This window comes from Crinia signifera, unplaced genomic scaffold (assembly GCF_055691185.1).
Source record: "Crinia signifera unplaced genomic scaffold, ASM5569118v1 HAP2_SCAFFOLD_214, whole genome shotgun sequence".
Lineage (NCBI taxonomy): Eukaryota > Metazoa > Chordata > Amphibia > Anura > Myobatrachidae > Crinia > Crinia signifera.
Genome location: NW_028142107.1, coordinates 12,836 through 30,113, shown reverse-complemented (window position 1 = coordinate 30,113; position 17,278 = coordinate 12,836). Strand labels below are relative to the sequence as shown.

General features: G+C 52.9%; 1 protein-coding gene across 1 annotated transcript in view; it reads left to right on the top strand.

Annotated features, from left to right (window-relative positions):
• LOC146053823 (M-phase inducer phosphatase 2-like) overlaps window positions 1–14,196 on the top strand; it is a 32,800-nt gene extending 18,604 nt beyond the window's left edge. The window contains exons 5-16 of the mRNA XM_083168034.1: window positions 1,570–1,606; window positions 2,072–2,167; window positions 2,437–2,529; window positions 2,613–2,750; window positions 2,837–2,902; window positions 3,029–3,217; window positions 4,495–4,590; window positions 4,733–4,795; window positions 6,051–6,149; window positions 6,235–6,368; window positions 12,346–12,457; window positions 12,605–14,196. Of these exons, the coding sequence (XP_083024160.1) occupies window positions 1,570–1,606; window positions 2,072–2,167; window positions 2,437–2,529; window positions 2,613–2,750; window positions 2,837–2,902; window positions 3,029–3,217; window positions 4,495–4,590; window positions 4,733–4,795; window positions 6,051–6,149; window positions 6,235–6,368; window positions 12,346–12,457; window positions 12,605–12,748 (1,267 nt within the window). The 3' untranslated portion in view covers window positions 12,749–14,196. The remainder of the gene's footprint in view (window positions 1–1,569; window positions 1,607–2,071; window positions 2,168–2,436; window positions 2,530–2,612; window positions 2,751–2,836; window positions 2,903–3,028; window positions 3,218–4,494; window positions 4,591–4,732; window positions 4,796–6,050; window positions 6,150–6,234; window positions 6,369–12,345; window positions 12,458–12,604) is intronic.
• Window positions 14,197–17,278: the final 3,082 nt, after the last annotated feature.

Below are 17,278 nucleotides of genomic sequence, written 5' to 3'. Positions count from 1 at the left end.
CATCTGATGGGTATGTGCCCTGGTACCTATGTCAGTGCCCTCTGCTGATGGTTATGTGCCCTGATACCTATGTCAGTGCCCTCATCTGATGGTTATGTGCCCTTATACCTATGTCAGTGCCCTCTGCTGATGGGTATCAGGGCACATAACCATCAGCAGAGGGCACTGACATAGGTACCAGGGCACATAACCACCAGCAGAGGGCACTGACATAGGTACCAGGGCACATACCCATCAGATGAGGGCACAGACATAGGTATCAGGGCACATAACCATCAGCAGAGGGCACTGACATAGGTACCAGGGCACATAACCATCAGACGAGGGCACTGACATAGGTACCAAGGCACATAGCCATCAGACGAGGGAAGAGACATAGGTATCAGGGCACATAACCATCAGCAGAGGACGCTGACATAGGTACCAGGGCACATAACCACCAGCAGAGGGCACTGACATAGGTACCAGGGCACATAACCATCAGCAGAGGGCGCTGACATAGGTATCAGGACACATAACCACCAGCAGAGGGCACTGACATAGGTACCAGGGCACATACCCATCAGCAGAGGACACTGACATAGGTACCAGGGCACATACCCATCAGACGAGGGCGCTGACATAGGTACCAGGGCACATAACCATCAGCAGAGGGCACTGACATAGGTACCAGGGCACATAACCACCAGCAGAGGGCACTGACATAGGTACCAGGGCACATAACCATCAGACGAGGGCACTGACATAGGTACCAGGGCACATACCCATCAGCAGAGGACACTGACATTGGTACCAGGGCACATAACCATCAGACGAGGACACTGACATAGGTACCAGGGCACATAACCATCAGCAGAGGGCACAGACATAGGTATCAGGGCACATAACCATCAGCAGAGGGCACTGACATAGGTACCAGGGCACATAACCATCAGCAGAGGGCACAGACATAGGTATCAGGGCACATAACCATCAGCAGAGGGCACTGACATAGGTACCAGGGCACATAACCATCAGCAGAGGGCACTGACATAGGTACCAGGGCACATACCCATCAGATGAGGGCACAGACATAGGTATCAGGGCACATAACCATCAACAGAGGGCACTGACATAGGTACCAGGGCACATAACTATCAGCAGAGGGCGCTGACATAGGTACCAGGGCACATAACCATCAGCAGAGGGCGCTGACATAGGACATAGGTGTCAGGATTTGGTGCCATTCGTGGTGGTGTAAGTAGCATTACTGCTAATCTCTGCCATTATTAGCCCTGGGCTGCCGACAGATCAGCGACATGGTATGGCCACATATTCTGCAGTACTTGACCGTCACTGCACCAGTGGAGCTTACACTCTATTCCCTACCACATATACGCACTATGGGTCATTTTTGTTGGGAGCCAGAACCGTGGTGTTCTCAGCCCCTGCACAGGCGTATGCTGGGATAGACACCAGGGACGGGCCTGTAATTGTGCGAGTGCGGCAGAATAAGGCCTCCTGCGCATATGAATGTTATAATGAGATCACATGGAGCTCACCCCCCCTCTCTCTCTCTCTATCTTCTAGCTTTAAGTTACCGCTTCGGAGGAGACAGTCTCTGCCGGTGAGTTCCAGCATCAGACTTTGTGTGTGTGTGTGTGTGTGTGTGTGTGTTATTTTTGGGGCGAGAGTTTTTGGGGTTTTTTTGTGAAATTTTTGCAGCCGGGGGACTTTTTGAATTTTCTGTGTGTGTGTGTGTGTGTGTGTGTGTGTGTGTGTGTGTGTGTGTGTGTTATTTTTGGGGCGAGAGTTTTTGTATTTTCTGGCTGTGTGTGTGTGTGTGTGTATGTATATGTATGTATATATATATATATATATATATATATATATATATATATATATATATATATATATATATATATGTGTGTGCGCACGCATTTCCTATCAGCTACATGCTGAGATTGTGGCCAGTAGGGGGTCACCCTGCACAGCATAAAGTCTGGGTTCTAGGTTTGGAGATAACCTGCGGATGACCTTCCTGTGCTGGCCACTGATAACAGCTGATGATTTACTGATCCTGTGTCTGTAGGTGACCCTCCTGGGTGGCAGCCCGGCCTTACGGAAACTCCCCGACATCCCAGGCCCCTTGGAAAGTAGCCCTGCAGCCATTTACAACAAGGAGAATGTAAGTTACTGGCGGATGTCTCCTCTGGTACACGGTGACCTCCCGATCGCTACAGCGCCTTTGTGCGCCATTCTGTGTAGCGCATGCATCGTACCAGTCTTAAGGAATTTTGACACAGTTGCAGAAAATCGATGCACTTCTCTGAACATCGGGCATCGGGGCTTCTCACAGCCTCTGAAGTATATAGGGCAATGTTAGTACATGTGTGTCTATATGGCAGCACTGCAAGCACCGGAATATTCTAAGCTCCTTCTGTCCTCTGTCTACAGGAAGTGTTCTTGTTCAAGAGGCCGCACATGTTCCCAGCCCCCCACAGCCGCGCGCGCAGCGAGGAGGCGATCACCGGACGGCCCACTCTCCTGGTGAGCGCTCTTTCTCGGCGCCTACAGCGGAGCAGATCTGGGATCCGGCTGCTAAATCTGACGCCTGTGTTTTCTCCCCGCAGTTCTCTCCAGAGAAGAAGCAGCCTCAGGTGGACGACGAGAGTCCTGTCCGGCTACGCAAATGCTCCCTGACCTGCTCCGTACACGATGATGATGACGATGGGTTCATGGAGATAATGGATGATAATGACGATGGAAAGGTAATAATCACACTATGATAGTGTCTACGTGCCCGTGGTCTGTACGTGCTCCCGACATTTACTTACTGTGACCTGCTGAATTTCAGGGCAAGCCGAATCTCCCGAGCGGAATGGTGAACCTGCTGACCGGCCCCTTTGTGAAGAACAGTGCGGTAAGTCTGTCTGGATTATTTTAGATGGCAGAATATTCCCTCATTATACCGGCGAGAGGTGTGGCGCCACCTCCTGGTCTCCGGTGTGCATGACGCTGACCACTATCACTTTATCACCATTATCAGGAGCTGGTGATTAGAAGCAAATGTCGCCGTCTATTCCGCTCGCCTTCCATGCCCAGCACCATCATCCGGCCCATCCTGAAACGCCTGGACAGGCCCCTGGACAACGACACACCGGTGAAATCAAAGAGACATAAAAATGTCACCTCCGCCTCCTCCTTCCACATCAGCGAACCTGAACATGAGGAACCGGTATGTAGACTGCAGAAGGTCTCTCTGTCCCTGTCTGTCTCTCTCGCTCCTCTGTGTGTCTCTATGTCTCGCTCTCCTGTCTGTCTGTCTGTCTGTCTGTGTGTGTGTCTGTCTCTCTCTCTCCCGCTCTCTGTCTCTCGCTCCTCTGTGTGTTTCTCTGTCAATATGTCTCGCTCTCCTGTCTGTCTGTGTCTGTCTGTCTCTCTCGCTCCTCTGTGTGTCTCTATGTCTCGCTCTCCTGTCTGTGTGTGTGTCTGTCTCTCTCTCTCTCCCGCTCTCTGTCTCTCTCTCTCCCGCTTTCTGTCTCTCGCTCCTCTGTGTGTTTCTCTGTCAATATGTCTCGCTCTCCTGTCTGTCTGTGTCTGTCTGTCTCTCTCGCTCCTCTGTGTGTCTCTATGTCTCGCTCTCCTGTCTGTGTGTGTGTCTCTCTCTCTCTCTCTCTCTCCCGCTCCTCTGTGTGTCTCTATGTCTCGCTTTTCTGTCTGTCTGTGTCTGTCTCTCTCTCTGTGTGTGTGTCTCTCTCTCTCATTCTCTCTCTCTGGTTCTCTCTCTCTGGTTCTCTCTCTCGTGCTCTCTCTCTCTCTTTCGTGCTCTCTCTCTCGCCCTGTCTCTCTCTCTCTCTCTCGCGCCCTGTCTCTCTCTCTCTCTCGCGCGCCCTGTCTCTCTCTCTCTCGCGCGCGCCCTGTGTCTCTCTCTCTCTCTCTCGCGCGCCCTGTCTCTCTCGCGCGCCCTGTCTCTCTCGCGCGCCCTGTCTCTCTCGCGCGCCCTGTCTCTCTCGCGCGCACCCTGTCCCTCTCGCACGCGCCCTGTCCCTCTCTCTCTCGCGCGCCCTGTCCCTGTCTCTCTTGCGCACACCCTGTCCCTGTCTCTCTCGCGCCCTGCCCCTGTCTCTCTCGCGCCCTGCCCCTGTCTCTCTCGCGCCCTGCCCCTGTCTCTCTCGCGCCCTGCCCCTGTCTCTCTCGCGCCCTGCCCCTGTCTCTCTCGCGCCCTGCCCCTGTCTCTCTCGCGCGCGCCCTGTCTCTCTCTCTCTCTTGCGCCCTGTCTCTCTCTCTCTCTCTTGCGCCCTGTCTCTCTCTCTCTCTCTTGCGCCCTGTCTCTCTCTCTCTCTCTCGCCCTGTCTCTCTTTCTCTCTCGTGCCCTGTCCCTCTCGCGCCCTGTCCCTCTCACGCGCGCCCTGTCCCTGTCTCCCCCTGTGTTATTCCTCGCACTGCTGTTCTCCCCTTTGCCTTGTACTGATAATTATATAGCGCTACATCATTTTGTTCTTTTTGTTGTAGAAAATTAAGCTGGGCCGCTCCAAGTCTCTGTGCCTGACGGCAGTGGAACATGTCCTGGACAGCGATGACCGAGATTTGATCGGTGACTCATCCAAGGTGAGACGGAGGGATCATAGGTTTAGGGTCATGTGTTATGTTGCTGGCAGGGGTGTGCTGGGACTTGTAGTTCCACATTTTGCCCCGGCATGGCATATACAGAGGATGTGCTTGATGTCTGACTTTTTGCTTTATTTCACAGACTTATTTGTTGAACACGGTAAAGGGCACTTATCAGGATCTGAAGTACATCACTCCAGAAATGGTGAGTACTCTCTGTGCATCCATTGCTGTAGTCACATGATGCTGGTCAGTGGCTGTAGTCACATGATGCTGGGAGGGGTCTGGTCAGTGGCTGTAGTCACATGATGCTGGGAGGGGTCTGGTCAGTGGCTGTAGTCACATGATGCGGGGAAGGGTCTGGTCAGTGGCTGTAGTCACATGGTGCTGGGAGGGGTCTGGTCAGTGGCTGTAGTCACATGATGCTGGGAGGGGTCTGGTCAGTGGCTGTAGTCACATGATGCGGGGATGGGTCTGGTCAGTGGCTGTAGTCACATGGTGCTGGGAGGGGTCTGGTCAGTGGCTGTAGTCACATGATGCTGGGAGGGGTCTGGTCAGTGGCTGTAGTCACATGATGCTGGGAGGGGTCTGGTCAGTGGCTGTAGTCACATGATGCTGGGAGGGGTCTGGTCAGTGGCTGTAGTCACATGATGCTGGGAGGGGTCTGGTCAGTGGCTGTAGTCACATGATGCGGGGAAGGGTCTGGTCAGTGGCTGTAGTCACATGGTGCTGGGAGGGGTCTGGTCAGTGGCTGTAGTCACATGATGCTGGGAGGGGTCTGGTCAGTGGCTGTAGTCACATGATGCTGGGAGGGGTCTGGTCAGTGGCTGTAGTCACATGATGCGGGGAAGGGTCTGGTCAGTGGCTGTAGTCACATGATGCTGGGAGGGGTCTGGTCAGTGACTGTAGTCACATGATGCTGGGAGGGGTCTGGTCAGTGGCTGTAGTCACATGATGCGGGAAGGGTCTGGTCAGTGGCTGTAGTCACATGATGCTGGGAGGGGTCTGGTCAGTGGCTGTAGTCACATGATGCGGGAAGGGTCTGGTCAGTGGCTGTAGTCACATGATGCTGGGAGGGGTCTGGTCAGTGGCTGTAGTCACATGATGCGGGGAAGGGTCTGGTCAGTGGCTGTAGTCACATGATGCTGGGAGGGGTCTGGTCAGTGGCTGTAGTCACATGATGCTGGGAGTGGTCTGGTCAGTGGCTGTAGTCACATGATGCTGGGAGGGGTCTGGTCAGTGGCTGTAGTCACATGATGTGGGGAAGGGTCTGGTCAGTGGCTGTAGTCACATGATGCTGGGAGGGGTCTGGTCAGTGGCTGTAGTCACATGATGCTGGGAGGGGTCTGGTCAGTGGCTGTAGTCACATGATGCTGGAGATGTTGGTCCATGTCTGCAGTCAGATGTCGTTTGGAGAGTCCAGAAAATCCTATGTATTCCGTACCTGTTTGTCTCCTCAGATGGAGCATGTGCTGAGCGGAAAATACCAGGATCGTATAGAACGCTGTGTGATTGTAGATTGCCGGTACCCATATGAATATGAAGGGGGTCACATCAAGGTGAGTGGGATCTCTTCAGCTCCTCATCCCACAAGAGGGTAACATTGTGGATTTTATGTGAATTTAACATGTTTATCTCCTCTAGGGGGCAGTAAATCTCCCGCTGGAGCAGGACGTTGAAGAGTTTCTTCTGAAGAATCCAATCGTGTCGTCCAGCGAGGACAAGAGGGTTATTGTCATCTTCCATTGTGAATTCTCCTCCGTGAGAGGACCGCGCATGTACGTCTTCCCCACACATTTGTCCTTTATTGTCTAGAACTCTAACAATACCCCAGTGCCTGTGTCTGTAATATCGTAAGAGGGAAGGAAGCGGCTGTAACCTGGTGCGTCACTGAGATGCGGCTTCCATAGACTCTGAGGCTGCTTGAGAGTCAGATCTGAGTCTTCATATAAATTCCGTTACACTGTCCTCTCCTTGTCCAGTGCCAGTACCCGCTGTAATGCCGATCGGTGCCACCTCAGATGCAGCATTTCCTGTGTAGAGACTGATACGCCCGCTGTCATTGTCTATCCCCGCTGTAATACAGATCGGTGTTACCTCAGATGCAGCATTTCCTGTGTAGGGACTGATACGCCCACTGTCATTGTCTATCCCACTGTAATACCGATCGGTGTTACCTCAGATGCAGCATTTCCTGTGTAGGGACTGATACGCCCGGTGTCATTGTCTATCCCTCTGTAATACCGATCGGTGCTACCTCAGATGCAGCATTTCCTGTGTAGGGACTGATACGCCCGGTGTCATTGTCTATCCCCTCTGTAATACCGATCGGTGTTACCTCAGATGCAGCATTTCCTGTGTAGGGACTGATACGCCCGGTGTCATTGTCTATCCCACTGTAATACAGATCGGTGTTACCTCAGATGCAGCATTTCCTGTGTAGGGACTGATACGCCCGGTGTCATTGTCTATCCCGCTGTAATACCGATCGGTGTTACCTCAGATGCAGCATTTCCTGTGTAGGGAATGATACGCCCGCTGTCATTGTCTATCCCCGCTGTAATACTGATCGGTGTTACCTCAGATGCAGCATTTCCTGTGTAGGGACTGATACGCCCGCTGTCATTGTCTATCCCGCTGTAATACCGATGTGTGTTACCTCAGATGCAGCATTTCCTGTGTAGGGACTGATACGCCCGGTGTCATTGTCTATCCCCTCTGTAATACCGATCGGTGTTACCTCAGATGCAGCATTTCCTGTGTAGGGACTGATACGCCCGCTGTCATTGTCTATCCCACTGTAATATCGATCGGTGTTACCTCAGATGCAGCATTTCCTGTGTAGAGACTGATACGCCCGGTGTCATTGTCTATCCTGCTGTATTACCGATCGGTGCTACCTCAGATGCAGCATTTCCTGTGTAAGGACTGATACCACCGCTGTCATTGTCTATCCCCGCTGTAATACAGATCGGTGTTACCTCAGATGCAGCATTTCCTGTGTAGAGACTGATACGCCCGGTGTCATTGTCTATCCCGCTGTAATACCGATCGGTGTTACCTCAGATGCAGCATTTCCTGTGTAGGGAATGATACGCCCGCTGTCATTGTCTATCCCCGCTGTAATACTGATCGGTGCTACCTCAGATGCAGCATTTCCTGTGTAGGGACCGATACGCCCGCTGTCATTGTCTATCCCCCTGTAATACCGATCGGTGTTACCTCAGATGCAGCATTTCCTGTGTAGGGACTGATACGCCCGCTGTCATTGTCTATCCCCCTGTAATACCGATCGGTGTTACCTCAGATGCAGCATTTCCTGTGTAGGGACTGATACACCCGCTGTCATTGTCTATCCCCCTGTAATACCGATCGGTGTTACCTCAGATGCAGCATTTCCTGTGTAGGGACTGATACGCCCGCTGTCATTGTCTATCCCCCTGTAATACCGATCGGTGCAACCTCAGATGCAGCATTTCCTGTGTAGGGACTGATACACCCGCTGTGATTGTCTATCCCCCTGTAATACCGATCGGTGTTACCTCAGATGCAGCATTTCCTGTGTAGGGACTGATACGCCCGCTGTCATTGTCTATCCACTCTGTAATACCGATCGGTGTTACCTCAGATGCAGCATTTCCTGTGTAGGGACTGATACGCCCGCTGTCATTGTCTATCGCGCTGTAATATCGATCGGTGTTTCCTCAGATGCAGCATTTCCTGTGTAGGGAGTGATACGCCCGCTGTCATTGTCTATCCCTCTGTAATACTGATCGGTGCTACCTCAGATGCAGCATTTCCTGTGTAGGGAATGATACGCCCGCTGTCATTGTCTATCCCCTCTGTAATACCGATCGGTGTTACCTCAGATGCAGCATTTCCTGTGTAGGGACTGATACGCCCGCTGTCATTGTCTATCCCCCTGTAATACCGATCGGTGTTACCTCAGATGCAGTATTTCCTGTGTAGGGACTGATACGCCCGCTGTCATTGTCTATCCCCTGTAATACCGATCGGTGTTACCTCAGATGCAGCATTTCCTGTGTAGAGACTGATACGCCCTCTGTCATTGTCTATCCCCTTTGTAATACCGATCGGTGTTACCTCAGATGCAGCATTTCCTGTGTAGAGACTGATACGCCCGCTGTCATTGCCTATCCCGCTGTAATACCGATCGGTGCTACCTCAGATGCAGCATTTCCTGTGTAGAGACTGATACGCCCGCTGTCATTGTCTATCCCCTCTGTAATACCGATCGGTGTTACCTCAGATGCAGCATTTCCTGTGTAGGGACTGATACACCCGCTGTCGTTGTCTATCCCGCTGTAATACCGATCGGTGTTACCTCAGATGCAGCATTTCCTGTGTAGGGACTGATACGCCCGCTGTCATTGTCTATCCCGCTGTAATACCGATCGGTGTTACCTCAGATGCAGCATTTCCTGTGTAGAGACTGATACGCCCGCTGTCATTGTCTATCCCGCTGTAATACCGATCGGTGTTACCTCAGATGCAGCATTTCCTGTGTAGAGACTGATACGCCCGCTGTCATTGTCTATCCCCCTGTAATACTGATCGGTGTTACCTCAGATGCAGCATTTCCTGTGTAGGGACTGATACGCCCGGTGTCATTGTCTATCCCGCTGTAATACCGATCGGTGTTACCTCAGATGCAACATTTCCTGTGTAGGGACTGATACTCCCGCTGTCATTGTCTATCCCCTCTGTAATACCGATCGGTGTTACCTCAGATGCAGCATTTCCTGTGTAGGGAGTGATACGCCCGCTGTCATTGTCTATCCCTCTGTAATACCGATCGGTGCTACCTCAGATGCAGCATTTCCTGTGTAGGGAATGATACGCCCGCTGTCATTGTCTATCCCCTCTGTAATACCGATCGGTGTTACCTCAGATGCAGCATTTCCTGTGTAGGGAATGATACGCCCGCTGTCATTGTCTATCCCCCTGTAATACCGATCGGTGTTACCTCAGATGCAGCATTTCCTGTGTAGGGAATGATACGCCCGCTGTCATTGTCTATTCCCCCTGTAATACCGATCGGTGTTACCTCAGATGCAGCATTTCCTGTGTAGGGAATGATACGCCCGCTGTCATTGTCTATCCCCTCTGTAATACCGATCGGTGTTACCTCAGATGCAGTATTTCCTGTGTAGAGACTGATACGCCCGCTGTCATTGTCTATCCCGCTGTAATACCGATCGGTGCCACCTCAGATGCAGCATTTCCTGTGTAGGGACTGATACGCCCGCTGTCATTGTCTATCCCTCTGTAATACCGATCGGTGTTACCTCAGATGCAGCATTTCCTGTGTAGGGACTGATACACCCGCTGTCATTTTCTATCCCCGCTGTAATACTGATCGGTGTTACCTCAGATGCAGCATTTCCTGTGTAAGGACTGATACGCCCACTGTCATTGTCTATCCCGCTGTAATACTGATGGGCGCTACCTCAGATGCAGCATTTCCTGTGTAGGGACTGATACGCCCGCTGTCATTGTCTATCCCCTCTGTAATTCCGATCGGTGCTACCTCAGATGCAGCATTTCCTGTGTAGGGACTGATACGCCCGCTGTCATTGTCTATCCCGCTGTAATACCGATCGGTGTTACCTCAGATGCAGCATTTCCTGTGTAGGGACTGATACGCCCGCTGTCATTGTCTATCCCGCTGTAATACCGATCGGTGTTACCTCAGATGCAGCATTTCCTGTGTAGGGACTGATACGCCCGCTGTCATTGTCTATCCCCTCTGTAATACCGATCGGTGCTACCTCAGATGCAGCATTTCCTGTGTAGGGACTGATACGCCCGCTGTCATTGTCTATCCCGCTGTAATACCGATCGGTGTTACCTCAGATGCAGCATTTCCTGTGTAGGGACTGATACGCCCGCTGTCATTGTCTATCCCGCTGTAATACCGATCGGTGTTACCTCAGATGCAGCATTTCCTGTGTAAGGACTGATACGCCCGGTGTCATACTGATGGGCGCTACCTCAGATGCAGCATTTCCTGTGTAGGGACTGATACGCCCGCTGTCATTGTCTATCCCGCTGTAATACCGATCGGTGTTACCTCAGATGCAGCGTTTCCTGTGTAAGGACTGATACGCCCGCTGTCATTGTCTATACTGCTGTAATACTGATCGGTGTTACCTCAGATGCAGCGTTTCCTGTGTAAGGACTGATACGCCCGCTGTCATTGTCTATCCCCCGCTGTAATACTGATGGGCGCTACTTCAGATGCAGCATTTCCTGTGTAAGGACTGATACGCCCGCTGTCATTGTCTATCCCGCTGTAATACTGATGGGCGCTACCTCAGATGCAGCATTTCCTGTGTAGGGACTGATACGCCCGCTGTCATTGTCTATCCCCGCTGTAATACTGATGGGCGCTACCTCAGATGCAGCATTTCCTGTGTAGGGACTGATACGCCCGCTGTCATTGTCTATCCCGCTGTAATACCGATCGGTGTTACCTCAGATGCAGCATTTCCTGTGTAGGGACTGATACGCCCGCTGTCATTGTCTATCCCTCTGTAATACCGATCGGTGTTACCTCAGATGCAGCATTTCCTGTGTAGGGACTGATACGCCCGCTGTCATTGTCTATCCCGCTGTAATACTGATCGGTGTTACCTCAGATGCAGCATTTCCTGTGTAAGGACTGATACGCCCGGTGTCATACTGATGGGCGCTACCTCAGATGCAGCATTGCTGCGTACACAAGCAATTTGCCTGTTTACTGCCTCCGTGTAGGGGTCTCTGGATGCAGCCACTTTCACCAATGCCTCTAAGACCTTAGAGGATCGCTCAGCTGATTGTCACTGCATTTCTCCCTGCATACACCTGTTATCCCAGCTGTGACTCTGTACAGACACAATGTGGGCGCGCCTTAGACTCATTGCCCAGTATTCAATGCCTCAGATTGGCCGTAGTTTACAGCGAATCTGGCATTTATCCGGGCTAACGGCGAATATTTCCTCTGAAGTAACGATTGTCCCTATTCAATGGAGACAATTCGCTGCAAGTGAACAGCTAATGTCTGCCGATTCGCTGGTGGTTTTCAATGGGTTTTTTAGTCAAATTCGCAGAGAGTGTATTCAATGCTCAAATGGAGAACTGCTTTCTCCAGTGATTTTTGCCATGATTTACCGTTTTGCATTCGTAAAATTTTTATATATATATATTTTTTTTACACATTCACCAGCAGGGGGCCGGGAGCCGCTCATTAATATTCATATATTCACTGCAGACTGGTCCCGATCATTAAATATGCAGGAGCAGGACCATTGCAGCGGCTCCGTATCCCAGTCCCCTGCCAGCTCTCCCGGGGCTCTCCTTGTGTCCCTGCCAGCCCTCCTTCACCCCCACAGTGTCTGGCGCAGGCATTGAGGCTTCCATTTCCCTGCCTGCCGCCGTCCCTCGGCTCCCTGCGGAATTCGCCGGGGGGGGGGTTATAATTCGCCGCCAGGGGCAGTGAGCCCCTGAGGCGTTGAATAGGGGGTGAGGGAGGGCTGGCAGCGAATGCTCCAGCCCTCCGTAACCCAGCGATCGTGCACCGAATCCAAAACAGGGTTCGCTGCACAGGGAGAATTATGTCAATATCTGGGTGCTTACGGCTCTGTTTTCGGCCCTGCGTGTCCCCTGCAGTCGCCATCATGTCACCTTCTCTCTAGAAACAGATTTAATGGGCTATGTTCCGAAGTCTCACATAATCTGATCGTTCTTCCTCAGGTGCCGTTTTATTAGGAGTCAAGACAGGAACAGCAACGAGTACCCAAAGCTCCATTACCCGGAACTGTATGTGCTGAAAGGAGGGTACAAAGACTTCTTCCCCAGCTACCAGGTGAGTGTGTGGTGGTGCTCCGGGCCCGGGTACGTACTGGTAGGACCCGATGATATTTATAGTGACTACATATAGGAACACACATTAAACCTGTGCTGGTCCTGGGGTTTAACACATCGCCTAATCACCACCTCTTCTCTGTTCCAGTCCCACTGCGAGCCCCAGTCCTACTGCCCCATGGACCATGAGGACTTCAAAGAACATCTGAAGCTCCACCGCTCCAAGAGCAGGACGTGGGCTGGAGACAAGAGCAAGCGTGAGATGTACAGCCGTCTGAAGAAGCTCCAGTGACCCCGATCACCGCAGGTCTCTTCTCCATCTGTTCTCGGAATTGTTCAAGCAAAGAGTTGGAACCTGTACCTCGAGCCTACACTGAGCCACCCTCAGCTTTACCAAGAGGACGTCAGTGATAGTGGTCGCCACACTGGACTCATTAATCCTAACCGTATCGACCACTAGCATCTTCTCTGTGACAATGACCAAACTGCCCCATGGCCATCGCTACTTCCGCTATGTGTGGAACTGTCTGCATGGGATCAACCTATCTCGGTTTCCCTGCTATGGACTGGCTCCTGCAGGGGCCCTCATTGCCTGTTGGCTTAGCTGCAAGGAGAAGAAGACTATGGTTGGAGAGATTTCTACGTGTCGTTTTGTTTGTTTATATTGTTGCACTTGCACTTTTATGAGGCTGTTCTGGGCCTGCTATGAGATCAACCATGCTACCACTTTCCCTATTCGCTAGTCATGCCCCACCTCTAAAGAGCCCAGCTCGGAAGTCATATTCCGGTCCCTAAGCCCAAATCCTAGCCTGGCCCCTGAAGTTTGTCCCGCCTGCCCCATGTCTATTATACAGAAAAGCACCTGCTAGTGTTTCCCTATTTTATAGTAATCAAAAAATTTCCACTGTATATTATTCTTTTATCTATCTATATATAGATATATAATATAGAATCTGGCAAAGTATGGTCCCTCTCTGGAGTTACGTATGTATACGTTTACATATATACTAATGCATTAATTGGAATACGAGACGACTTTGGGCCAAGACCAGTACCGGTGAATACCCGATCTCGCCGTCATCTACGCTCTGCGTAAACATTGCTAAACCAGATTGATGTATCTGCAATGCCTATATCTCAGAACAAACATTGATGTGTATTCTCTCCAGCCGCGAGGTTTCATATGCAAATATTAAATGTATATAAACCAGCTGGGGTCATACGAATAAGCCCCGCCCATGTAGATCCTCAGGTCAGCTGACTATTTGTCGGACTTGCCCTCATAGCGAGATCTATGAAACATGGAATAAAAGCACTTTTCCCTAACGTTTGTGCCAGATTGTAAGAAGGAAACGCTTCCCTCTCCTCAGATGTTGGTGTAATATTTCCCCCGCCCGGAATCTTCCCGCCTTATATTTAATAATGACTATTTTACGTTGGTTTTGTATTCTATTGCTTAGGATAAAGAGGAGATTCTGCCGCCAGTGTTACCGTTTATTGGAACACACTATATTATCCGCTATCATTTATGCTATATCTTATTTATGTTGTTTGCACAATTAAAAGAAAAAAAAAATTCCCTTTAAAAAAATGTTTAAACCGATATCAACATGGAAGTATATGTGGGTACTGCCCCCTCTGGATAATGGTATGGGACACCATGTTGTGCCCCCCCCATATGCGTTGCCGTGCACATTTACAGGTGTGATATTCAGGGATAATAAAAATCTGCTTGTTGCACGTGCGAGGTGTGATCTCTGACTTGTGCACACTTACAGGCTATCTGCAGGCACCTACCTGGACCTGTGGGACTGCTTCCGATCTCCTGAGCCGGGTAATGCCGTAATACTTCCCACTGCCAGAGGGTGGCAGCAGTGTGGGCGATGTCATTTCAGTCCTGTTATAAGGATATCCATGTGTTCCCAGGAAACTGCTGGGCATCCCCATGCGACCGGGGGTGGACTGCTGACATCACCGGACGTTCTCAGGGCAGGACGCCGCAGATCTCAGTCAGCTGAGAGTGACCACGCCAACTTGCAAATGGATGTGGGCATTACATGGCTAACTAAGCAGCAACATAACGCTACTTAACGGGCCAACCAGAATGACCTCCTGTATGATATATACTTGGCTAAGTAGCACTTTGTGTATACTGAATCCTTCTGGCAAAATGACTCCAATGATCCTGTGTTTCTCTGCGAGGCATGACCTGTCCTCAACAAAATGTCCGTTGTAATGGAGGAGACGTGTGCGAGAGGGAGGCGGCTGGGGTATACGTGTGCAAGAGGGAGGCAGCTGGGGTATATGTGTGCGAGAGGGAGGCGGCTGGGGTATATGTGTGCGAGAGGGAGGCAGCTGGGGTATACCTGTGTGAGAGGGAGGCGGCTGGGGTATACATGTGCGAGAGGGAGGCGGCTGAGGTATACGTGTGCGAGAGGGAGGCGGCTGGGGTATACGTGTGCGAGAAGGAGCGGGCTGGGGTATATGTGTGCGAGAGGGAGGCGGCTGGGGTATATGTGTGCAAGAGGGAGGCGGAAGGGGTATATGTGTGCGAGAGGGAGGCGGCTGGGGTATACCTGTGCAAGAGGGAGGCGGCTGGGGTATACCTGTGTGAGAGGCAGGCGGCTGGGGTATACCTGTGTGAGAGGGAGGCGGCTGAGGTATACGTGCGTGAGAGGGAGACGGCTGGGGTATACGTGTGTGAGAGGGAGGCGGCTGGGCTATACGTGTGCGAGAGGGAGCCGGCTGAGGTATACGTGCGTGAGAGGGAGGCGGCTGGGGTATACGTGCGTGAGAGGGAGATGGCTGGGGTATACGTGTGTGAGAGGGAGGCGGCTGGGCTATACGTGCGTGAGAGGGAGGCGGCTGAGGTATACGTGCGTGAGGGAGACGGCTGGGGTATACGTGTGCGAGAGGGAGGCGGCTGGGCTATACGTGTGCGAGAGGGAGCCGGCTGAGGTATACGTGTGTGAGAGGGAGGCGGCTGGGGTATACGTGCGTGAGAGGGAGGCGGCTGAGGTATACGTGTGTGAGAGGTAGGCGGCTGGGGTATACGTGCGTGAGAGGGAGACGGCTGAGGTATACGTGCGTGAGAGGGAGGCGGCTGAGGTATATGTGCGTGAGAGGGAGGCGGCTGGGGTATACGTGTGTAAGAGGGAGGCGGCTGAGGTATATGTGTGTGTGTGAGAGGGAGGCGGCTGAGGTATACGTGTGCGAGAGGGAGGCGGCTGGGGTATACGTGTGCGAGAGGGAGGCGGCTGGGGTATACGTGTGCGAGAGGGAGGCGGCTGGGGTATACGTGTGCGAGAGGGAGGCGGCTGGGGTATACGTGTGCGAGAGGGAGGCGGCTGGGGTATACGTGTGCAAGAGGGAGGCGGCTGGGGTATACGTGTGCAAGAGGGAGGCGGCTGGGGTATACGTGCGCAAGAGGGAGGCGGCTGGGGTATACGTGCGCGAGAGGGAGGCGGCTGGGGTATACGTGCGCGAGAGGGAGGCGGCTGGGGTATACGTGCGCGAGAGGAAGGCGGCTAGGGTATACGTGTGCGAGAGGGAGGCGGCTGGGGTATACGTCTGCGAGAGGGTGGCGGCTGAGGTATACGTGTGTGAGAGGGAGGCGGCTGAGGTATACATGCGTGAGAGGGAGACGGCTGGGGTATACGTGTGTGAGAGGGAGGCGGCTGGGCTATACGTGTGTGAGAGGGAGGCGGCTGAGGTATACGTTTGTGAGAGGGAGACGGCTGGGGTATACGTGTGCGAGAGGGAGGCGGCTGGGCTATACGTGTGCGAGAGGGAGCCGGCTGAGGTATACGTGTGCGAGAGGGAGGCGGCTGGGGTATACCTGCGTGAGAGGGAGACGGCTGGGGTATACGTGCGTGAGAGGGAGGCGGCTGGGCTATACGTTAGTGAGAGGGAGGCGGCTGAGGTATACGTGTGCGAGAGGGAGGTGGCTGGGCTATACGTGTGCGAGAGGGAGCCGGCTGAGGTATACGTGCGCGAGAGGAAGGCGGCTAGGGTATACGTGTGCGAGAGGGAGGCGGCTGGGGTATACGTCTGCGAGAGGGTGGCGGCTGAGGTATACGTGTGTGAGAGGGAGGCGGCTGAGGTATACATGCGTGAGAGGGAGACGGCTGGGGTATACGTGTGTGAGAGGGAGGCGGCTGGGCTATACGTGTGTGAGAGGGAGGCGGCTGAGGTATACGTTTGTGAGAGGGAGACGGCTGGGGTATACGTGTGCGAGAGGGAGGCGGCTGGGCTATACGTGTGCGAGAGGGAGCCGGCTGAGGTATACGTGTGCGAGAGGGAGGCGGCTGGGGTATACCTGCGTGAGAGGGAGACGGCTGGGGTATACGTGCGTGAGAGGGAGGCGGCTGGGCTATACGTTAGTGAGAGGGAGGCGGCTGAGGTATACGTGTGCGAGAGGGAGGTGGCTGGGCTATACGTGTGCGAGAGGGAGCCGGCTGAGGTATACGTGTGTGAGAGGTAGGCGGCTGGGGTATACGTGTGCGAGAGGGAGCCGGCTGAGGTATACGTGTGCGAGAGGGAGGCGGCTGGGGTATATGTGCGTGAGAGGGAGGCGGCTGAGGTATACCTGTGTGAGAGGGAGGCGGCTGAGGTATATGTGCGTGAGAGGGAGGCGGCTGGGGTATACGTGTGTGAGAGGGAGGCGGCTGGGGTATACGTGCGTGAGAGGGAGGCGGCTGAGGTATACATGTGCGAGAGGGAGGCGGCTGGGGTATACGTGTGCGAGAGGGAGGCGGCTGGGGTATACGTGTGCGAGAGGGAGGCGGCTGGGGTATACGTGTGCAAGAGGGAGGCGGCTGAG